The following is a 19,575-nucleotide window of genomic DNA, read 5'->3' as shown; positions in this document are numbered from 1 at the left end:
AATACAGAGTATAAATAAGTTGCTTCAGGCAAGAGGAGTCAGGGTGGAAAAAAATGCATTGAAAGATCTCTCAGATGAGATAGAATCTTGTTGCCCATGGATTCATGAAGTAAGTGATTTGAATAAAAGAACATGGGAAAAAAATGGAAAAGCTCTAAGGAAAAATTCACTCTCCACCTTTGGGCACTCGTGAAGGACATTATAGAGGAGAGAGATAGAGTGTCAGAAGTGAATTGAGCTCACAGGAATCAGAAAGCTCAGATATGGAAAAAGAAGAGATTCAAAATACTTGTGTAGAAAGCAGAACTACTAAGTCTTGTGGAGAGGAGTTGCTTTTATCTGCTAATTCTAGGTCCGCTATGACAGGAGAGAAGGATCAGGGAGATTTACAATTAAGTAAAGTGGAGTTTGAAATCAAGTTGCAGAAATTGACTAAGAGTTGAATGAACTAAAGGCGGTATCAGGCAAAAGAAAGGACAGTAATTATGAGACGTGTCAATCGCCTTTAGAGAAAGCAATTAATCGGGCTAGAGAAAATGGGCAAGACACTTCGGGAGTGCTAGTGTTTCCTATAGTGGAAAGGCTAGATCAGCAGAATGAGAGAATTAGACAATATCAGCCTTTAGAATTTAAGGTCATAAAAGATTTAAAAGGTGCGGTTGCTCAATATGGTCTGAATGCCCCATTTACACAGGCACTATTGGATAATGTAATGGAGTCAAATTTAACGCCTCAAGACTGGAGAACTTTATGTAAGGCTATACTGCAAGGAGGTGATTTTCTGCTTTGGAGTTCAGATATGGAAGGTCCAAGGGATTCTGACAAAAAGACAGGAGAATAAAGGATGTTTTAAATGTGGTAGTATGAATCATTTTAAATATGATTGCCCTAAGAAATTAGGAGCCACAAACAGGCAGCAGTCAGGTGCTGCCCCAAGAATCTGTCCTCCTTGTAGGAAAGGGAAGTATTGGGCCAGAGACTGTAGATTTAAAAAAGGCTTTCAAGACAATACCTTGTCGGGAAATGAGTGGAGGGGGCAGCCCCAGTTCCCCTTCCTAAAACAACAGGCAGCATATGGGGCCATGAGGCTGCCACCCAGCCAAGGAAATTTGTCTTTGAACTTTTCAGGGCAACCCCAGGAAGTGCAGGATTGGATCTCTGTTTCACCTGTCACACAGTATTAACACCAGAAATGGGAGTTCAAATTCTGCCTACTGGAGTCTTTGGGCCCTTGCCTATAGAGACTTGGGGGTTGCTTATAGGGAGGAGTAGCTCAATTGTGAAAGGATTGTAAATTTATCCAGGTGTTATTGATGGTGATTATCAGGGGGAAATTAAGATTATGGCTGCTTCACCTCATGGTGTTATTATAGTACCTGCTAATCAGAGTTGCTCAGATCAGAAGTTTGAAGGTGGAAAGATCCAGCTTAGTGGGCCAAGGGTAGAGGTATATTTAAGCATAGCTCTTCAAAACATAGCCTCAAACACCTGAACTGAACTGTAGTCAAAATGAGAGAACCTTGGCACTCCCGAATCCCGAGTTCTCATGAGCAAGAGTATAGATGCAAGTAGCACTAGGAGCTAGGGAAACATTTTAAGATGGAACTCTACCCCAACCAGAAGTTTACAAGGTCCTGACTGCCAGATTCCACCAGAAGGAAAACAAACTAAGACATGGTTCATCACGTGGGCACATGCTAGAACAGAGCGTGACTCCCCATTTGCCCATCTGTACCCCACCCAGCTCAGTATTACCGCAGAGCCCACTGCTGACAGTCACCAAGCTAGCTGTCCAGGCTCATGCCCACCAACTATTCAGAGTCTACACCCAGCTGCAGGCACACCTCCACTCTCTGGCCTGTGGTGTCCCCCACCTCACCCCCCCTCCCGACTTTCTTGAACGGAACCAAACTTCTTGCAACACTGGAGGCTTTCCAGAGACACTTGATCTGTTTCCACACCTGAGTCCAAAGACACAAATGGCAATGCACATAAATGGCATGGCAAATAACAGATCAGGCTCTGAGTGCTTTTCAGTCCATATCAAGGGTACTCTATAAACCACAGAGTCACAACCTAGGTGCCCTTGCTTAGTGATTTCTGCCTCTGTCTATACTAGCCCCTTAGTCAACAGGAGGTAGAACTTCTAATTGAATTCTTCCCTAGGTCACCTGTAGCCGAAGTATACTTTCTCTTAACTGCTAAGCCTTCTCTCCATCCCCACTGCCATTTTTACAAAATTCAAAGTCATGCAAAGCTAATCTAGTTTACAGGCTATTACAATAGAGCAAAACTGAGCTTTCTGAGTAGTGCTCACACAGGCATATCCACGTGTAAAAACTTACCGGCTCAATACTTAGGATTTGTTCACTTGCTATAAATACCTCAATGAAAAGGGGAGTGGGGGAAGAGAATCACTCTTATCTCCCATGTACCTGTCATTCTTTGAAAATCATGGTAACCATTTTTTATAGCTCTACTACTATCCTTACTGCTAAGTCCAGAAGAAAGATTTGAACCATATTTCAAAACATTCACAAATGAAGCTTTCCAGCCCCTCGGCACCTCCCAAGGCATCCGGTACAGACTCTCCTACCTGCTCCAGCTCCTCCTCTGCATATTTTTGGCGGCTCCTCTCATTCTCAGTACCCTCCCTCAGCTCCTTCAGCCGCTGAGCTTCCTGCTTGGCAAGGTTGATCTCGTCACGTAGCTTCTTCTCCAAATGGACCTTTTCTACTTCCACTGTTCGGTGCTCCTCCTGGGCCTTGTGCAGCCTGGGGGGGTGGAAGGTGGGGAACAATGTAGAGAGCTGGAGATGAGGCAAGGAGGTGCCAGCCACTACAAGAGCCACCAGCTCTCAGCATATAGCCTGTCTACTCTGCTGACTGTGTAGCTCTGAGCTAGTCAGGGCCAACAGAAACCAGAGTCACTAGCTTTAAACCTTATGTTGGCCATTATTCTACTGCTAGTAAACAAGACCATGAAGCCAGATTCACAAACATCTGAATCCCTCCCCTAATACATTGAAATTATAACATTGAAATTATCCTCATACATTGAAATTATAACAACTACCAGTTTACAAGGCAGTTCACATTTCTTCTCCTAGCAGATAATAACATCAGCCTGGGACAGACGTGAATATGAAGACTGGTAGCATTTAGTCTAGGTTCCTCCCCAGTTACCTAGCGACAGCCAGGTGTGCCTGACTCACTATTCAAGGGGCTGTTTGCCCCCTTCGCTCCTCTTGCTCCTGCTCCCCCTCTCTCCCCATTCCTTTCCTGCTCTCTCTACATGCTTGTGGCCGGCCTCTACTTCTCTTCTCTTCCCTTCTCTTCCCTTCCCTTCCCTTCCCTTCCCTTCCCTTCCCTTCCTCTCTCTCTCTCTCTCTCTCTCTCTCTCTCTCTCTCTCTCTCTCTCTCTCTCTCTCTCTCTCTTCTTTCAACTCCCCTCCCCATTCCCTGAATAAATTCTATTCTATACTATACCATCATATGGCTGGTCCCTCAGGGGGAAGGGATGACTCAGCATGGGCCCAAAGAGCCACCCTCTTCCCTCACACCTGACTGCACATCCACCAAACACATTCCTTACCTCTTTATAAAATACAACAAACATGAGAAATAAAAGGATAAAATTCAAATCTTTGCGACTTCAAAGTCCATAATTATTCTAAAGCCCTTAAAGATAGATAAAAGTGAAGCAAAACCTAATGGTTCAGGTTCAGGTGAGGTGATAGTAGCAGGGGAAGCTTTAGGAAGATGAGAAAAGAATTATTGGCTGGACCTCTTAGACTCTCAGATGCCTGATACAAGCACAAGAACACACACCTCCCTACACACTGAAATGTATGTCTAAGGAGCTGTGCTGAGCAGACCTTAAAAAAGATTACCTGTTACCTCCTTCCTTCCTCCCTTCTTTCTTCTGTATATTTTAATTCATTCATCCATCTATCCATCTGTTCATTTATTAAACAAGTTAATCAGGTTCCTACTAAAGATCAAGTCCTTTGCTAAGCCCTAAATACAAGAAATAAGTAAAAACTTGCCCTCCTACTGAATGGTAGCAGCACATACTTTTAATCCCAGCACTCAGGAGGCAGAGACAGGCAGATCTCTGTGAGTTTGAGGCCAGCCCAGTCTGCAAGTGAGTCCAGGACAAACAGGACAAACAGCTATATGGAGGAACCTCATCTAAAAAAAAAAAAAAAAAGAAGAAGAAGGAAAGAAAGAAAATAAAAGAAAAAGGAGAAAGAAAGAAAGAGAGAAAGAAAGAAAGAAAGAAAGAAAGAAAGAAAGAAAGAAAGAAAGAAAAGAAAAGAAAGCAAGCAGGATGAGCAAGCCAGTGAAGAGCAAGCAGGTAAGCAGGTAAGCAGTGCCTGCTCATGGCCTCGGCATCAGCTCCCGCCTCTAGGTTCCTACTGTGTATGAGTTTCTGTCCTCACTGCTTTTGATGACAAACAGTGATGTGGAAGTGTAAGCCAAATAAACCCCTTCCTCCCAAAGTTGCGGTTAGTCACAGTGTTTTATCACAGCAATAGTAAAGCTAACTAAGACAAGACCCAAGCTTCCACCCCCCCCTCCCTCTCCCCAGATTTTCGAGACAGGGTTTCTCTGTGTAGCCCTGATTGTCCTGGAACTCACTCTGTAGACCAGGCTGGCCTTGAACTCAGAAATCTGCCTGCCTCTGCCTCCCAAGTGCTGGGATTAAAGGCATGTGCCACCACCTCCTGGAGTGAGGAACCATCAAGTTATCAGGACTTGGACATGGGGATAATGGGAAAGAGAGGAGATTTAGAGTACTGGGTTAGCCTGAGTGAGGTTCTGCATTTGGTCCAAAGGAGGGGAAGGTGAGAAAGAATAGGGTGGAAGGACAGGATGGAAGGGGGAATGTGAATGGGAAAAGAAAAGGAAGAAGAAAGGAAGAGGCCAGAGAGGTGACTCAGTGGTAAAGGTATTTGCTGCCAAGCACACCAAATTAATGATACCAAGGCACCATATGGTAGAATAAGAGAACATATACTCTGGTAAGGTATCTTCTCACCTCCATACCCACACTATAGTTTATATCTGCCTCCTGTGGCTCATGTGTGTGCACATACAACTAAATATATGTAATTAAGTATTTTTAAAAGATAAAGGCTGGGCATGTTGGTGTACACCTTTAGTTCCAGCATTCTGGAGGTAGAGGTGGATGATCTCTGTGAGTTCCAGACCAGCTAGGGCTATACAATGAAACACCATCTAAAAGAAAGAAAGGAAAAGAAAAAGAGAGATAGTGTTTAGAATTGAGGTAGAGATGTGGTGGCATGTGCTTGTAGTCACTTCAGAGGTAGATCAATGCAAGTTCAAGACTAACCTGATCTATATCCAAGATCCAGGCTAACCAGTGAGACTACCATCACAATTATCCAGCAAAGTAGTAAAAAGAAAAAGAAAAGATAGACAATAGAATAAGTAAGCCTCCCTGAGGATACTGTCTATTTAATTAAAAAGAAAATATCAGGCCGAGCAGTAGTGGCGCACACCTTTAATCCCAGCACTTGGGAGGCAGAGGTAGATGGATTTCTGAGTTTGAGGCCATCCTGGTCTACAGAATGAGTTCCAGGACAACCAGGGCTGCACAGAGAAACCCTGTCTCAGAAAAAAAGAAAGAAAGAAAAAAGAAAGAGAGAGAAGGAGGGAGGGAGGGAGGGAGGGAGGGAGGGAGAGAGGGAAAGAGAAAGAGAGAAAGAGAGGGAGAGAGAGAAAGAGGGAGAGAGAGAAAGAAAGAAAGAAAGAGGAAGGAAGGAAGGAAGGAAGGAAGGAAGGAAGGAAGGAAGGAAGGACCAGGCCTAGAGATGAACAGCTATAAACCCAATACTTGGAAGGTGGAGGCAGGAGATGAGTTCAAAGTCAACCTCGGCTAAAAGAGACCTTGTCTCAAAATCAACAGAGGAAATAGATGACTGAAAGACAGATACAGAATCCAAACTTTTAAAAACAGCAAGTCCAGACTTGTCTGTAGCTGAGGTGCTGGTAAGAGGAAACAGCAATTTCTGCAACAAGAACAAGTTTCTACCTACTGTGCTCTTGGAGACAGAGTTGCTTTTCCTCAGAAAAGACACCAGGTGGCGATACATGCATAGCTAAAAAAAAAAAAATCAGAGGCGCCATTTCCCCCATCTCCAGTCTCACTGATGTCTACTGTCCCATGACCCAACTGCAAGAAGCTGTACCACGAGAGATTCGATCCTCCACTGAAACACTGTTGTCTCCAAAACAGCCTCGCCTGAAAAAGCCAGTATTACCACACCTTTCTATTACAGCAAAATGGACCTGCTTGTATCTCCATAGTCTAGTGGAGACAGAGATCAATATATAATATTGTGTGGAGAAATGAGCAAGTAAATGTACAATTAAGCACTGTCCTGCTCCAAAGCAATCAATAAATAAGGAAGAAAATTAAGCAGCCGGACTGAAAGTTCGTGGCTGTGGCTTGAACACTTGTGTGACTAGGGACCTGTTTCTTTATAGCAAAAAGGAACAAAATTTTTGCCTGCCTCAAAGAATTGTTTTGAAACCAGTGAGATCCTAGTTGGAATGTATATGTAGTGTTACATTTACTCACACCCAAACTTCGTGATGACAGTACCTTGCTGTGTATTTCTATAGATATGAGGGACAAAGTGGCATGTGGCCTCTGTACTCTGTCAGAAAAGGGCATGTGTGTGTATGCACAAGTCTAGAGGGGGGTGTCTGTTGTTGCTTGGTGCTAGAGTGATCACTAAGCTCAGGAGGATTTGGAGAGTAGGGAGGAGGGTTGGGAGCTTAAGTTTTATCCCCAAACTTGGAATGTCTCTTGCTTAGATTCTTTTGTCTTTGGAATGAAAACAGTGCATGTTTTTCAGACAAATGAAGTATGGGAATTGTTCAGACAGCAGCAGTTAGCCCCTAGTTGGCAAAGGGTACAAAAGCAAGGGCCCAGCAAAGTAACCATGAATCAGCTTAGAAATCAAACTCCTCTTGCCCTCTAAAAGCTAAGCTGATAGAAATGAATCTGGTGAAGCTGCTGCCGCTGGAGAGTGTCAAAACTCATAGCTCAGGGGTTGGAGAAATGGCTCAGCAATTAAGAGTATTTCTGCTCTACCAGAGGACCTCGGATCCGCTCTACACACCTATAGGATGGCTCACAAGTGTCTGTAACTCTAGTTCCAGGGGAGTCTGATGCCTGCTTCTGGTGTCTGTTACCAGACACACATGTAGTACACATACAGACATCCAGGCAAAAGACTCATATACATTAAAAAGTATAAAAAAGTTCTTGTTCATTGTTGACATGTGACCTTTCTAGCCTTCATTTCCTCAACTCTAAGACAGGGTAAATAGTATCTATCAATTTTGATACCCAGTTCATGGGCCAGATGTATGCCTTTAGTCTAAGCACTTGAGAGACTGAAGTAGGCCATTCTGTTTACAAATGAGATCCAGACCAGCAGGGATTATTTAAATACTATTTTACTACTACTACCACCACCACCACCACCACCGGTACTAAACTCAGCATGTCAGCTCCGGCTGTACCTTTACCTCTAAAGTACCTTGCCAGGGAGACCTAAGTCCAGTTTATTGTGGAGTTTGGCATATGCTATGCATGTACTCTATCGACTGGTATCAACAATATTCTCAGCCCTTTTTGGTTTTTTGGAACAGTCTTATGTGTTAGTAGTCCAGGATAACCTTGTACTCTTGATCCTTCTGCCTCCACCTCCAAAATGCTAGGATTATAGACACATGGCACCATGACCACTAGCTAGGTTTGTCAGGTTTCTTTGGGAGCCACGGGGAAACAGCTGTATCCATTTGTATAAGAAAGGAAGCGATCAAGATGTAGGAGACCAAGTAGAAGGACCATAACAAGCCCCCTGCCAGGGAAGCTCAACACCTCTGGCAACTATGCATTTCTTTCTCCCTTTCAGGCTTAGAGAGAAAAAGTTGGGGGTTTTGTTTGTTTGGTTGGTTTTAAATAAAATAGAATAAAAGTTCCTCTCCAGAGGAGTATCTACCCAGAGCACCTGAACTGGGTGGCAGGAGGCTAGGAACTCAGAACAGTTCTAATAGGATGGTGTGGCCTTTACAGCCATGTCAGACAGGGTGCCACGGGAGACTGCCAAGAGCTAGCAGGGCAGTACCAGGGCTGTGGTAAAGAAGTAAGGTCTTACCTTTCCTGAAGGTCATGCAGACTCTGCTCAGCTCGGTGTAACCCTTCCAGATCCTTCATCATTTTCTTCATGTGCTCCTTAGAGTAACGGTTCTGGATATAGGCAAACCAGCATCCACCCACACCAATGACAATAGACACCACCAGCATGAAGTCCTTCAGGTGATTATGGCGAGTCACTGCCAGACAGGGAGGGCACAGTGAGTTGGGTCACTCAGGGCACACTTAGCTTGCAGTTCACTGTATCTCCTCCTCAGTGATTCCTCTTGTAAAGGCCGACCTTTCAACTTAGAAGGAATTGTTTCTCTTAAGCACACATGCACACACTATCATAATAAAGTCAGTGCCTATCTCTCTACCAGCCATGTCCTAGTTTGGATTGGATAATAGGCCTGAGAACAATTCTGAAGGCTTATTTCTCATCCTTCCCTAAGATATGGTAAAGAGAATAGTGCCACCTCAGTGCATTCCCAAGTGCTCAGACTAAAGATATATGTCACCATACCCAGCTATTCTTTATTCTCTTGATATGTCCTTTGATACACAAAACTTTAAATTTTGAAAAAGTACAATTTATATTTTCTTCCCTTTGCTTCTTAGGTTTTTGGTTTTGTCTTTTAAAAGAGGGAGACTGGAGAGATAGCTTAGCAGCTAAGAGCACTGGCTGCCTTTGCAAAGGACTGGGGCTTAGTTCCCAGCAGTCACACTGAAGAGCACACAACCACCTGGAACTCTGTGGGCACCTATGATTATGCAGTGTGAATACATGCATTCAGGCTCACAGACAGACATAAAAAGTAACTTTTCAAAGCAGTATCTTGAGGCAAAATTCATATCATACAAATTAACTGTTTTTAAATGAACAATTCAGGGGCATACAGTACATTCCAAATATGTCAATACCAACCCCACTAGTTCCAAAGCAATTCTATCACTCCAAAGTAAAACTTATTATCCATGAATAAACAGGAGAGGGCTGGGTGTGATGACATACATCTTTAATCCCAACACTCAGGAGGAAGGGGCTGGTGGGCCTCTGTGAACTTGAGGCCAGTCTGATTAAACATAGTAATCTCTAGAATAGCCAAGGATGCATAGTGAAATCCAGATACTTTGTAGGAGGCAATGGGGAAAGAGGAAAGCTAGGAATGTGTGTAGCTCAGCAGAAGAACATTTGCCTATCATATAAAAAAACTTCGGCTCAGTTCCCAGTGACAAATAATAATAATGAGGACTGTAATAACATAATATAATTAATAATATACTTTATCAATATATAATAACCAATATATAACTAATAATATTAGTAATATATTATTATTATCATCACCATCATTTCTCATCTGGACACCCTAGGTAAGAATGATTTCAAGGTTAGCCTAGGAAACTTAGTGAGACTTTGTCCTAAAATGAAATTATGAAATGAGTGTGATACAGCTTAGTGCAGGACCCTAGTTTGATCCTTAGTGCTGAGAATGAAAGGAAAAGGCTATAATCCCCTTGGGAAGCTGAGACAGGAGAGAGCTGTCAGAATCCAAGACCAAGACTGAGTTATAGAACAAACCTTGTGTGTGTGTGGGGGGGGGGGAGGGAAGGGTAGAGTCCTTGACTTATGTCTGTGATCCCAGGACTCAGGAGACTGGGGCAAGAAGATTATCACAAACCCAAGGCAAGCCTACATTTCAGAGTAAGATCTGCATCAAAAAGAATCTTTTTCCATCTAATAAATATTTTCTTCTCATCCCTCCTCTTTCCAGTTCCTGTACACCGCCAATATGTATTTTGACTCTAAGATGTGTCTGTGGATTTACCTTTCCTGGGTGTTTCATATAAATGGAAACACAGAATATGACCTATGACTAGCTTCTGCAATTTAGCATAATGGATTTTTATGTATCTACACTACAGCGTGTATCAGAACTCCTATTTTATGGCTGAAAACACTCCATTGCACATATATAATACAATTTGTTTCTTCACTTATCTGTTCATGTTCAGGATATTTCCCCATTTGGTCTTAGACATATGCTATTATGAACATATGTATAAATGTACTCATTTGAGTACCTGTTTTAATTTTTTGGATGTAGACTGATATATCTAATTGCTGGGTTGTGATAACTCTTATGTTTAAGTTTTGCAGGATCACCAGACTGTTTTTCAATAGTAACCGTACCACTTTACATTATCATTGGCAAAGCTGGAGAGTTGCATCTTTTCATATCTTATTTTTCATTATTTAGAAACTATTATTAGGAGCTGGAAAGATGGTTCAGCAGTTAAAAGCACTTGCTATACAATCAAGAGGACCAGAATTTGGATTGCAGCACCCACATAACAAGCTAGGTATTCCACAAATGCCAGTAAGCTCTCAAAGACCCAAGACCCTTTTCTGGCACCTGCATGTACACACCAGTGAACATGCATAAACACCTACACACAGATAAATAACTAAAATAAGCCAAAAAACAACTTAAAAATCTAAAAGGAAACCAAAAAATCCAAACTTTTTTTTGGTTTTTCTAGACAGAGTTTCTCTGTATAGCCCTGGTTGTCCTGGAACTCACTCTGTAGACCAGGCTGGCCTTGAACTCAGAAATCCACCTGCCTCTGCCTCCCAGGTGCTGGGATTAAATGCTTGCGCCACCACTGCCCGGCAAAGGATACTCTCCAAACTTTTTTTTTAAGACAGGGTCTGATGTGTAGCCTGGCTGTAAGTAGACCACAATGGGCTAAACTCACAGAGATCTGCCTGCCTCTGCCTCCTGAGTGCTGGGATTAAAGGTGTGTACCACCATGCCTAGCTGAAACTACTATTGTGGTTGTTATAGCTATTCTAATCTAGACGGCATAAGATATTCTTAGCTATGGTACTTCTGTTGGTCTCAGGAGTAGTTTTCTAACCTCTGACCACACTCAGCATGTAAATTATATGCCCAGGAAAACGTCTTCAAGTCCTTGTTAGAGGACCAGTTTAACCTCTTCCACTAAGGCTTCCCTGATCATCTGGACCCAGCAGATGGAGCCTGGACTCTGGTCCTTATGTTAGTTGATTCTTCCAGCTAGAGTACTTGATTTAGTCTGTAGTTTCTTCCTTTCCCTTTTATAAAGCAGAGTTGGGGGTTAATAAAGATATTTTAATATAGACATAAGCAAAACTGTTAAGAAAGAGGTTCTCAGAAATAAGGTAAAACACACCCAAGAACAGGGTTGTGGGCTTCTCAAAGAAGAGTTAAGACAAATAAGACATGCCCAAGCAGGGCAGTGGTGGCGCACGCCTTTAATCCCAGCACTTGGGAGGCAGAGGCAGGTGGATTTCTGAGTTCGAGGCCAGCCTGGTCTACAGAGTGAGTTCCAGGACAGCTGGGACTATACAGAGAAACCCTGTCTCACAAAACCAAAACTAAAACCAAAAAAAAAAAAAAAAAAGACATGCCCAAGAATAGGTCCAGGCACTCAAGGGAGATCTGCCTTCGGTTTCTTCCCCACACACCCCCAACCTCATATACATAGGATTTTACTATGCAGCCCAGGTGGGCAACTACTCAAAATTCTCCTGACTCAGCTTCCCTTTTTTTTTTTCTCAAAAATTTATTTATTCATTTAATGTACATGAGTACATTGCTGTCTTCAGACACACCAGAAGAGGGCATCGGATCCCATTTCAGATAGTTGTGAACCACCATGTGGTTGCTGGGAATTGAACTCAGGACCTCTGGAAGAGCAGTCAGTGCTCTGAACTGCTGAGCTATTTCTTCAGCCTTCAGCTTCCTTTACAAGATTGGAAACGTACATCACCATGCACTGCTAGAAATTGTGGTCTCTTTTGTTCTCTCTTGTCTCCATTAAAATAAGAAAAGGATGTTAAGGCTAACCATTTTTACCAATCAGAGCTCCAGTGACTGAACTATTTAATAAGTGTCCACTGCTATATTAAAAGCACATTTAGGGGCTGGTGAAATGGTGAAAATCCCAGCAACCACATGGTGGCTCACAACCATCCATAATGAGATCTGACTCCCTCTTCTGGCACGTCTGAAGTCAGCTACAGTGTACCCATGTATAATAATAAATAAATTAAAAAAAAAAAAAAAAGCACATTTAGTCTTTCCCAGCCAGCCATGGACAGTTTTCAGCAATCAGTCTCTTCCCTCTGTATAAACTCAGTGATGGCAGCGAACAGCTAAGAAACATTCGACCTATATGAATTACCCAATTGTTTAAGCCTTCTTACTCTTAAGTTATTTCTTCCATCCACAATTTCTTCTCTTGGTAAAGTCATGGAATAATGCTAGCTCCCCTCTAAAAGACAGAGATGATGTGCCACCTCTCCCAAATGGGTATTTTCTCTGTCCCTAGTCTGGAACACAGACTAGTACGAGGACTACTACTCTGCAAATACTAGTAAAGAGGACTGGTTTTTGTTTGACTGTGCAGAAGTTGAACCAGGGCCTCATGAGGGCTAAGTGAGCATTTTATCACTTGAGCTTCACCCCTCACCTGGAATGCTCATGTTATCCCTCTAGGACAGAATACAATTGATTCATCTAGGTCTTCCTATAGGATCCAGCACAGCAATACCAAAAACTGGATCTCTCCTTCAAATATTTCATGAATGAGTAGATTAGGTATTTAAATAAGGCTATTTCATATCTCAACACCAGTGGATAGTGAAGGTGCTATCTTGTAGGAGTGCCTATGAGACCCAGGATTCAGCCTAGCCACTCCCAAGGGTTCTGGGTTTCAAAGCACAGCAGGAGACCTCTACACCCGACTCACAGAGAGGAGGCCCAAATAGCACTGTGTCCAGGGCCTTCAGATGCAGCTTCTGCCTGTGGCTCCGATCTGTCATCTTCAGTACAGTCCCTGTCATGGTGGTGTTGGTTACAGCTAGCCTGTTAAGACAAAGAATAGGAGTCAGGTTTCAGACATCAAAAAGTACTTTGGACCCTGAACATGCCAGATCTCGTCTGATCTCGGAAGCTAAGCAGGGTCGGGCCTGGTTAATACTTGGATGGGAGACTGGCCTGGGAATACCGGGTGCTGTAGGCTTTAAAAAAAAAAAAAGTACTTTGGAATGATTATTTATCAATTTCAGGAACACATTCAGTTTTTGTTATTGTTCCCCTCTGTACCCTAGAACAGAGTCTAAACAAGTGAGTTTATTTTATTTTATGAGTGTTTTGCCTGTGTGTGTCTCTACACTCGATCTAGGCAGTACCCACAGAGGCCAGAAGAAGGCACTCTGGATAGTCTAGAACTGGAGATACAGATGGCTGTACTCCCATACATGTGCTGGGAATTGAACCCAGGTCCTCTGGAAGAGCAACAACTCTTAGCTGCTGAGCCATCTTTCCACCACCAATAAGTTGTCTCTTAATAGGAGTATTTACCAAAAATTTGATCACCCTCTCTCTCCATATCTACAATCTCCTAAGTACTCTACCCTCTAAGGACTAACAATCGGTGGCAATTCCCATACCTAATTACATATTATTGTTGTTTTATGTATGTACATAAGTATGTATGTATGCATGTATGTATGTATATGTGTACATATACATGTATATATATGGTATGAGTGAAGGCATGCATGTCCCACAGGATACATGTGGAGGCCTCCGAACAACTTTCAGGAATTAATTCTCTCCTTCAACATTGTTGAAGAGAAGTTTCTCTTATTTCTTCCAGGAGACATATTTCAAGCTAATTAGCTCATGGAGCTTCCAAGAAATTCTGTCTCTACCTCCTATTTCTCTGTGAAGTGCTAGGATTACAGATATGCACCAACATATCTAGCTTTTGTTTTAAGGTTCTTGGGTTCAAATATAGGTATTTTACTTGCTGAGAATCTCACTGGTGATTTCTCTTGTGCTTCTGCTTCTAAGAATTCTTCTATATATTTGTCCCCAGCTCTCTCTATGAGAAAATGTATTCTCTTGTCCAGTCCCGGTCAGAATGTCATGCTCAATGACCCACTTGTTCTTGGGCCTTTTAAACAACTCTAATTCTAACCCATTGCTCTTATATATAAACTTGCTTACAAACTACACTGAGTTAGTCCTCTTAACAACTATCTTAGAAACTGCAATACAGTTTACTCCTAATAAGATTAATGTAGGTTTTATGACCTTTAACCACACTGATAATAAGACTTTGACTTATTAAAAATTAAAATGACTGAAGAAAAATTGGACTTCCTCTTTTTTCTGCTAAAACATAGCAGGTATAGAAGGAAATGAATATAAGATACAAAAAGATGGAAACCACATGCCTGAGTCCTCTAAGGGCACAGTTAACACTTACTACCCTATACTATTGGTTATCTTTTCTTTTTTTTTCTAATTTGATATATTTTTAATTTACATTTCAAATGTTATCCCCTTTCCCAGTCCCTCCCCCCGAGAAACCCTCTATCCTATCCTCCTTCCCCTTGCTTCTATGAAGGTGTTCCTCCACTCACCCACCCACCCACTTCCACCTCCCGGCCCTCAATTTCCCTACAACGGAGCATCTATTGAGCCTTCATAGGACCAAGGACCTCTCCTCCCATTGATGCCTGACAAGGCCATCCTCTGCAATGTATGCAGCTGGAGCCATGTGTACTTCTTTGTTAATGACTTAGTTCCTGGGAGCTCTGGGAGGACTGGTTGGTTGATATTGTTGTTCTTCTTGTAGGGTTGCAATCCCTTCAACTCCTTCAGTCCTTTCTCTAACTCCTCTACTGGGGACCCTGAGCTTAGTCCAATGGTTGGCTGCAAGCATCCATCTCTGTATTCATAAGGCTCTGGCAGGGCCTCTCAGGAGACAGCCTTATCAGGCTCCTTTCAGCATGCACTTCTTGGCATCCACAATAGTGTCTGGGTTTGATGACTGTATAATGGGATGACTCTCCAGGTGGGACAGTCTCTGAGTGGCCTTTCCTTCAGTCTCTGCTCTACACTTTATCTCCATATTTGCTCCTGTGAGTATTATGTTTTGTTTTGTTTTCCTTCTAAGAAGGACCAAAGCACCCACACTTTGGTCTTCCTTCTTGAGCTTCATGTGGTCTGTGAATTGTATCTTGGTTATTTGGAGCTTTTGGGCTAATATCCATTTATCAGTGAGTCCACACAATATGTGTTCTTTTGCTATTGGGTTACCTCACTCAGGATGATATTTTCTAGTTCTATCCATTTGCCTAAGAATTTCATGAATTCATCATTTTTAATAGCTGAATAGTAATCCATTTTGTAAATGTACCACATTTTCTGTATCCATTCCTCTACTGAAGGACATCTGGGTTCTTTCCAGCTCCTGGCTATTATAAATAAGGCTGCTATGAACATTGTGGAGCATGTGTCTTTATTACATGTTGGAGCATCTTCTGGGTATATGCCCAGGAGTGGTATTGCTATTTAGGTCACTTTTGCAATGGATTTTGTGTTATCACCATTCGTCCTACGAGCTAATTCTCAGTGACACCAGTGATGGCAGTATTTCCTAACACTATCTAATAGTGTTCTGCTATTTTACATGTACACTGGCTGGTTTTGGGTCAACTTGACACAAGCTGGAGTCATCAGAGAAGAAGAAGCCCCAGCTGAGGAAAAGCCTCCATGCAATCCAGCTGTAAGGCATTTTCTCAGTTAGTGATCAGTTCGTAATGGCCAAGCCCATTATGGGTGGTGCCATCCCTGGGCTGATCATCTTAGGTTCTATAAAGGAGTAGGCTGAACAAGCCAGGGGAAGCAGGCCAGTAAGCAGTACCCCTCCATGGCCTCTGCTCCTGTCTCCATCCCTGCTTCAGTTCCTGTGCTGACTTCCTTTGGTGATAACAATAATGTGGAAATGTAAGCTGAATAAATCCTTTCTTTCCCCAACTTGCTTTTTTGGTCATGGTGTTTCACTGTAGCACTAGAGTCCCTAAGACAGTCCTCATTGATCACTGAGTCCTCACAATAGACTTAATAAATCAGTTTTCTTTTTAGTCAGTTTCCTTTCTAAAAATGCACTTCTTTATTTATTTGCTTGTGGTGTGTGTGGTGGGGAGGTCATGTTATATGGTGCATGTGTACTGATTAATTTGTAGGAGTCAGTTTTCCCTTTCCATTATGTGGGTTCCAAGGATTGAACCCAAGTCATAAGCTTAGAGACAAGTACTTTATCCTCTGAGCATCCCTGGCATGTACTAAGCAGTCAACAAATGAAAGCCATTGATATGATTCTCAGAAGTGATAAAAATTATTACATAAAAGAACAAAACAAAGTGGCCTTCATGCTTTATAGCAAACACACACTAGATATGAGAAGAGCAGCTGGTTACAGACTGCTGAGGATGAAGCCTTACTGAAATGTCCAGAGTAACTTGAAAGCAGACCCATTCCCAGACTGTTCCCTACACCCCCAAGAGAAAAATCCAGCCTAATTTCTAACCTTGGCATGGCATGGCCAGTAAGCTGCAACTTCCGGAAGGTCTCCTCATATTGTGGCAGCTCCACATATGTAATCAGCCACTGTATCACCTCATCCACAGTCCAGTTGTACACTGTAGGAAGAAAAAAAAACATTACTCCAAAAATGTCTTTGATTTAGTTGTCCTTTCTGCCCCTGTATTCCTTTTGAGTCTGAAAGATGACAGTGTTGGAGTAATTTATAATACTCTCAAGCAGTGTGCCTTAACTTACACTTTCTGTTGTAGCCACACTGACCATGCACTTGCCATGTTTGTGTTAACATTCTTGTGTCCATAACATCATAAGCCTGAAAGGAGTAGACCCTGTACGAATCTGTTTATATGAAACTCTTAATACAATAAAACTAACAATGTTGGTTTCAGCCAGAACTGACCAGGACAGAGTAAAAAGCAGTAATTTGAGAGGAAAGAGATATTCTGTATCTTGAATGTGGTGATTATACAAATTATAACATATACCAAAATCTATCAACTTTATATTTAAAGTAAATATATTATGGAACATAGTGCCTCATGACTATAATTCCAGTTTACAGGAAGCTGAGACAAAAGGACAGCAGTCTGGGCTAGAGAGTGGGTAGGAGACCTGTTGAGATTATATAAATAGACCCTACCTCATAAGTAAAATAAAATAATATAGCTATATCTTCTTTATGTCTCAGTACATTTTATTTTTAAAAAGTTTTAAACTTGAGCATAGACAAGGACAACAGCTACATAAAGAGATTGAAACTTCATCTATCTCAAAACAAAACAAACAAACAAAAAAAACAAAATAATGTATGTATTTTTAGGTAAGAACTGACATATCCCAGGTTGTCCTCGCACTCTAAATGTAGCTCAGGATGACTGTGAACTTCTGATCCTCTTCTCTCACCTCTTAAATGCTAAGATTACTGGTAGGTGCAACCACATTCAGTTTATTTGGTATTAGGGATCAAATGCAGTAATCTAGGTAAGAACCTGGCTATATCTCAAGCCAAGATAATGATTTTTTAAAGATTATTATAAATGTTATCAGTGCTGAGAACCACCCATCCAATTTAACCAAACTTTCATCATGGCCCACATAATGCCAAGCTTTCTAGAAGTTGGTTTCCAATACAAAAATTTAATAGCATCAGTGAAGCGTGGATTAAAGTAATGGATGAAGGACTGGAGAGATGGCTCAGCAGTTAAGACCACTTACTCTTGCAGAGGTCCACGGATCAATCCCGCCATACAGGAAAATAAAACAAAGAATAGTAGGAGTTTATGTAAAATAATTCATTGACAGAAGCCACCTAGGAAGGCTATGGCAAGCAAGTGAGTTTCCTGCAGATGGCTCACAATTTTGCATGGCTGTGATGGGTGCACTCTGGACAGGCACAGCCCCAGAGACTTCTTCCTAGGATTGCTTCTTGCTGTTGATGTGCCTTTCCTGCCATTATTTTAGTCTAATGATTCCTGGCATCAGCCCACCCTATTGGGCAAATTTCCTGTGAATCAAAATGAAGATGAGCTTTCATGAATTAATGCTGTTTAGATGAATTAGTGATTATAGAATTCCTGATTCGATTCAATTTTAGGAAGAAAATTTAAAGAGATGGTTTTAGTTGTTTTGCCAGAAAGATAATAAAGTTAGAATCAAGAAGAGAATGTGCACCCTCCTCATAGAATAGTAAGGAAAGGCTGCATAGTAAGGAATACAATGAGCCTTCATAAATTACACTAAGAAGAGAAATAGACCTGGGACAGATTTGTGATCAAGGAAAAACATTCATTCTAGATCAGGTCCAAAAATGAGACCACAGGTGTGAACCATGATAAAGCAAGGCCATGTGAAACTGTTGCTTTGAACGTATAATGAGCTTATAGAATGAAACACTGCTTTGGACTTACTGTCAACATCCTTCTGTAACTTCCCTTTTGTGTAACATTTTATCTATGAGGTAATTTAATGAAGAACTTCTATCTAAGAAGGTATAAAAAGGCTAGAGAGAAGAAATAAAGTGTGGCTTTTTAAGGCTCTGCTCCATCCATCAAATGTATGTATATATGAATATGTCTGTCTATATGTATGTACATACATATGGGTATGGATATATACATGTGTAGGTTATGTATATGTATATAAATATGTATGTGCCCTTGTGAAACTGATGAAATAGGTGGTTGGGCTAGACCAGTGTGTGTGTGTGTGTGTGTGTGTGTGTGCGTGCGTGCGCGTGTGGTGTGGTGTATGGTATGTGGTGTGTGCGTGTATGTGTCTCATTTGCAAATCCAGGTGCCAAAGAAGTTTAACTAATTCACAGGTACCATATGGGTACTTTATATAGTTATCCTCTTATTTGAAGCTTCTATGCAGAATTGTACTATCTAAGAGGCAGGCAATAGCCACCAATGGCTATTTAAATAGAAATCTCTTCAAATTAGGTTAATAAATCCAATTCATCAGTGGTACTACTCAGCCTTGAAATATCTAAAAGCTATAAGTGATTAGTGGCTACCATGCTAGACATCATAAATTATACAACATCTCCAGTATTGTAGAAAGTTCTATTCCACAAAACTGGTCAAGATAGCTTACTATATATAAATTTCAAATTCTATATCATTATATTTCTTTTGAATAGGTAAAAGTAAAAACAGAGGTGGGGAGATGGTTTGCAGGTAAACCACTTACCACACAAACATGAGGACTTAAGGTTGGATCTCCAGCACCCACATAAATGACAGGTGGGCATGGTAGCCACTTATAATTCTAGCATCTTGGAAGGCAGAATCAGTGAACTCTGAATTTAAGTGGGAGACCTTAACTGAATACATAGAGGAGGGCACCCAATATCTATACTATATCTGCCCTCCACACACATGTGAATACATGTGCATGCATGCCCACATACCCGTGTGTGATGGCTAGTTTTTTTTTTTTTTTTTTT

General features: G+C 41.7%; 1 protein-coding gene across 4 annotated transcripts in view; it reads right to left on the bottom strand.

Moving 5' to 3' along the window:
- Stim1 (stromal interaction molecule 1) overlaps window positions 1–19,575 on the bottom strand; it is a 191,792-nt gene that overhangs the window by 14,825 nt on the left and 157,392 nt on the right. For all 4 annotated transcript variants that reach the window (XM_031387678.1, XM_031387679.1, XM_031387680.1 and 1 more), the window contains 4 exons: window positions 16,615–16,726; window positions 12,979–13,094; window positions 8,201–8,378; window positions 2,597–2,774 (listed from right to left, as the gene is read on the bottom strand). In XM_031387678.1, the coding sequence (XP_031243538.1) occupies window positions 2,597–2,774; window positions 8,201–8,378; window positions 12,979–13,094; window positions 16,615–16,726 (584 nt within the window). The remainder of the gene's footprint in view (window positions 1–2,596; window positions 2,775–8,200; window positions 8,379–12,978; window positions 13,095–16,614; window positions 16,727–19,575) is intronic.

The sequence above is a fragment of the Mastomys coucha genome, unplaced genomic scaffold (assembly GCF_008632895.1).
Source record: "Mastomys coucha isolate ucsf_1 unplaced genomic scaffold, UCSF_Mcou_1 pScaffold21, whole genome shotgun sequence".
NCBI classification, from domain to species: Eukaryota; Metazoa; Chordata; class Mammalia; order Rodentia; family Muridae; genus Mastomys; species Mastomys coucha.
This window is presented reverse-complemented; position numbering and strand designations above follow the sequence as displayed.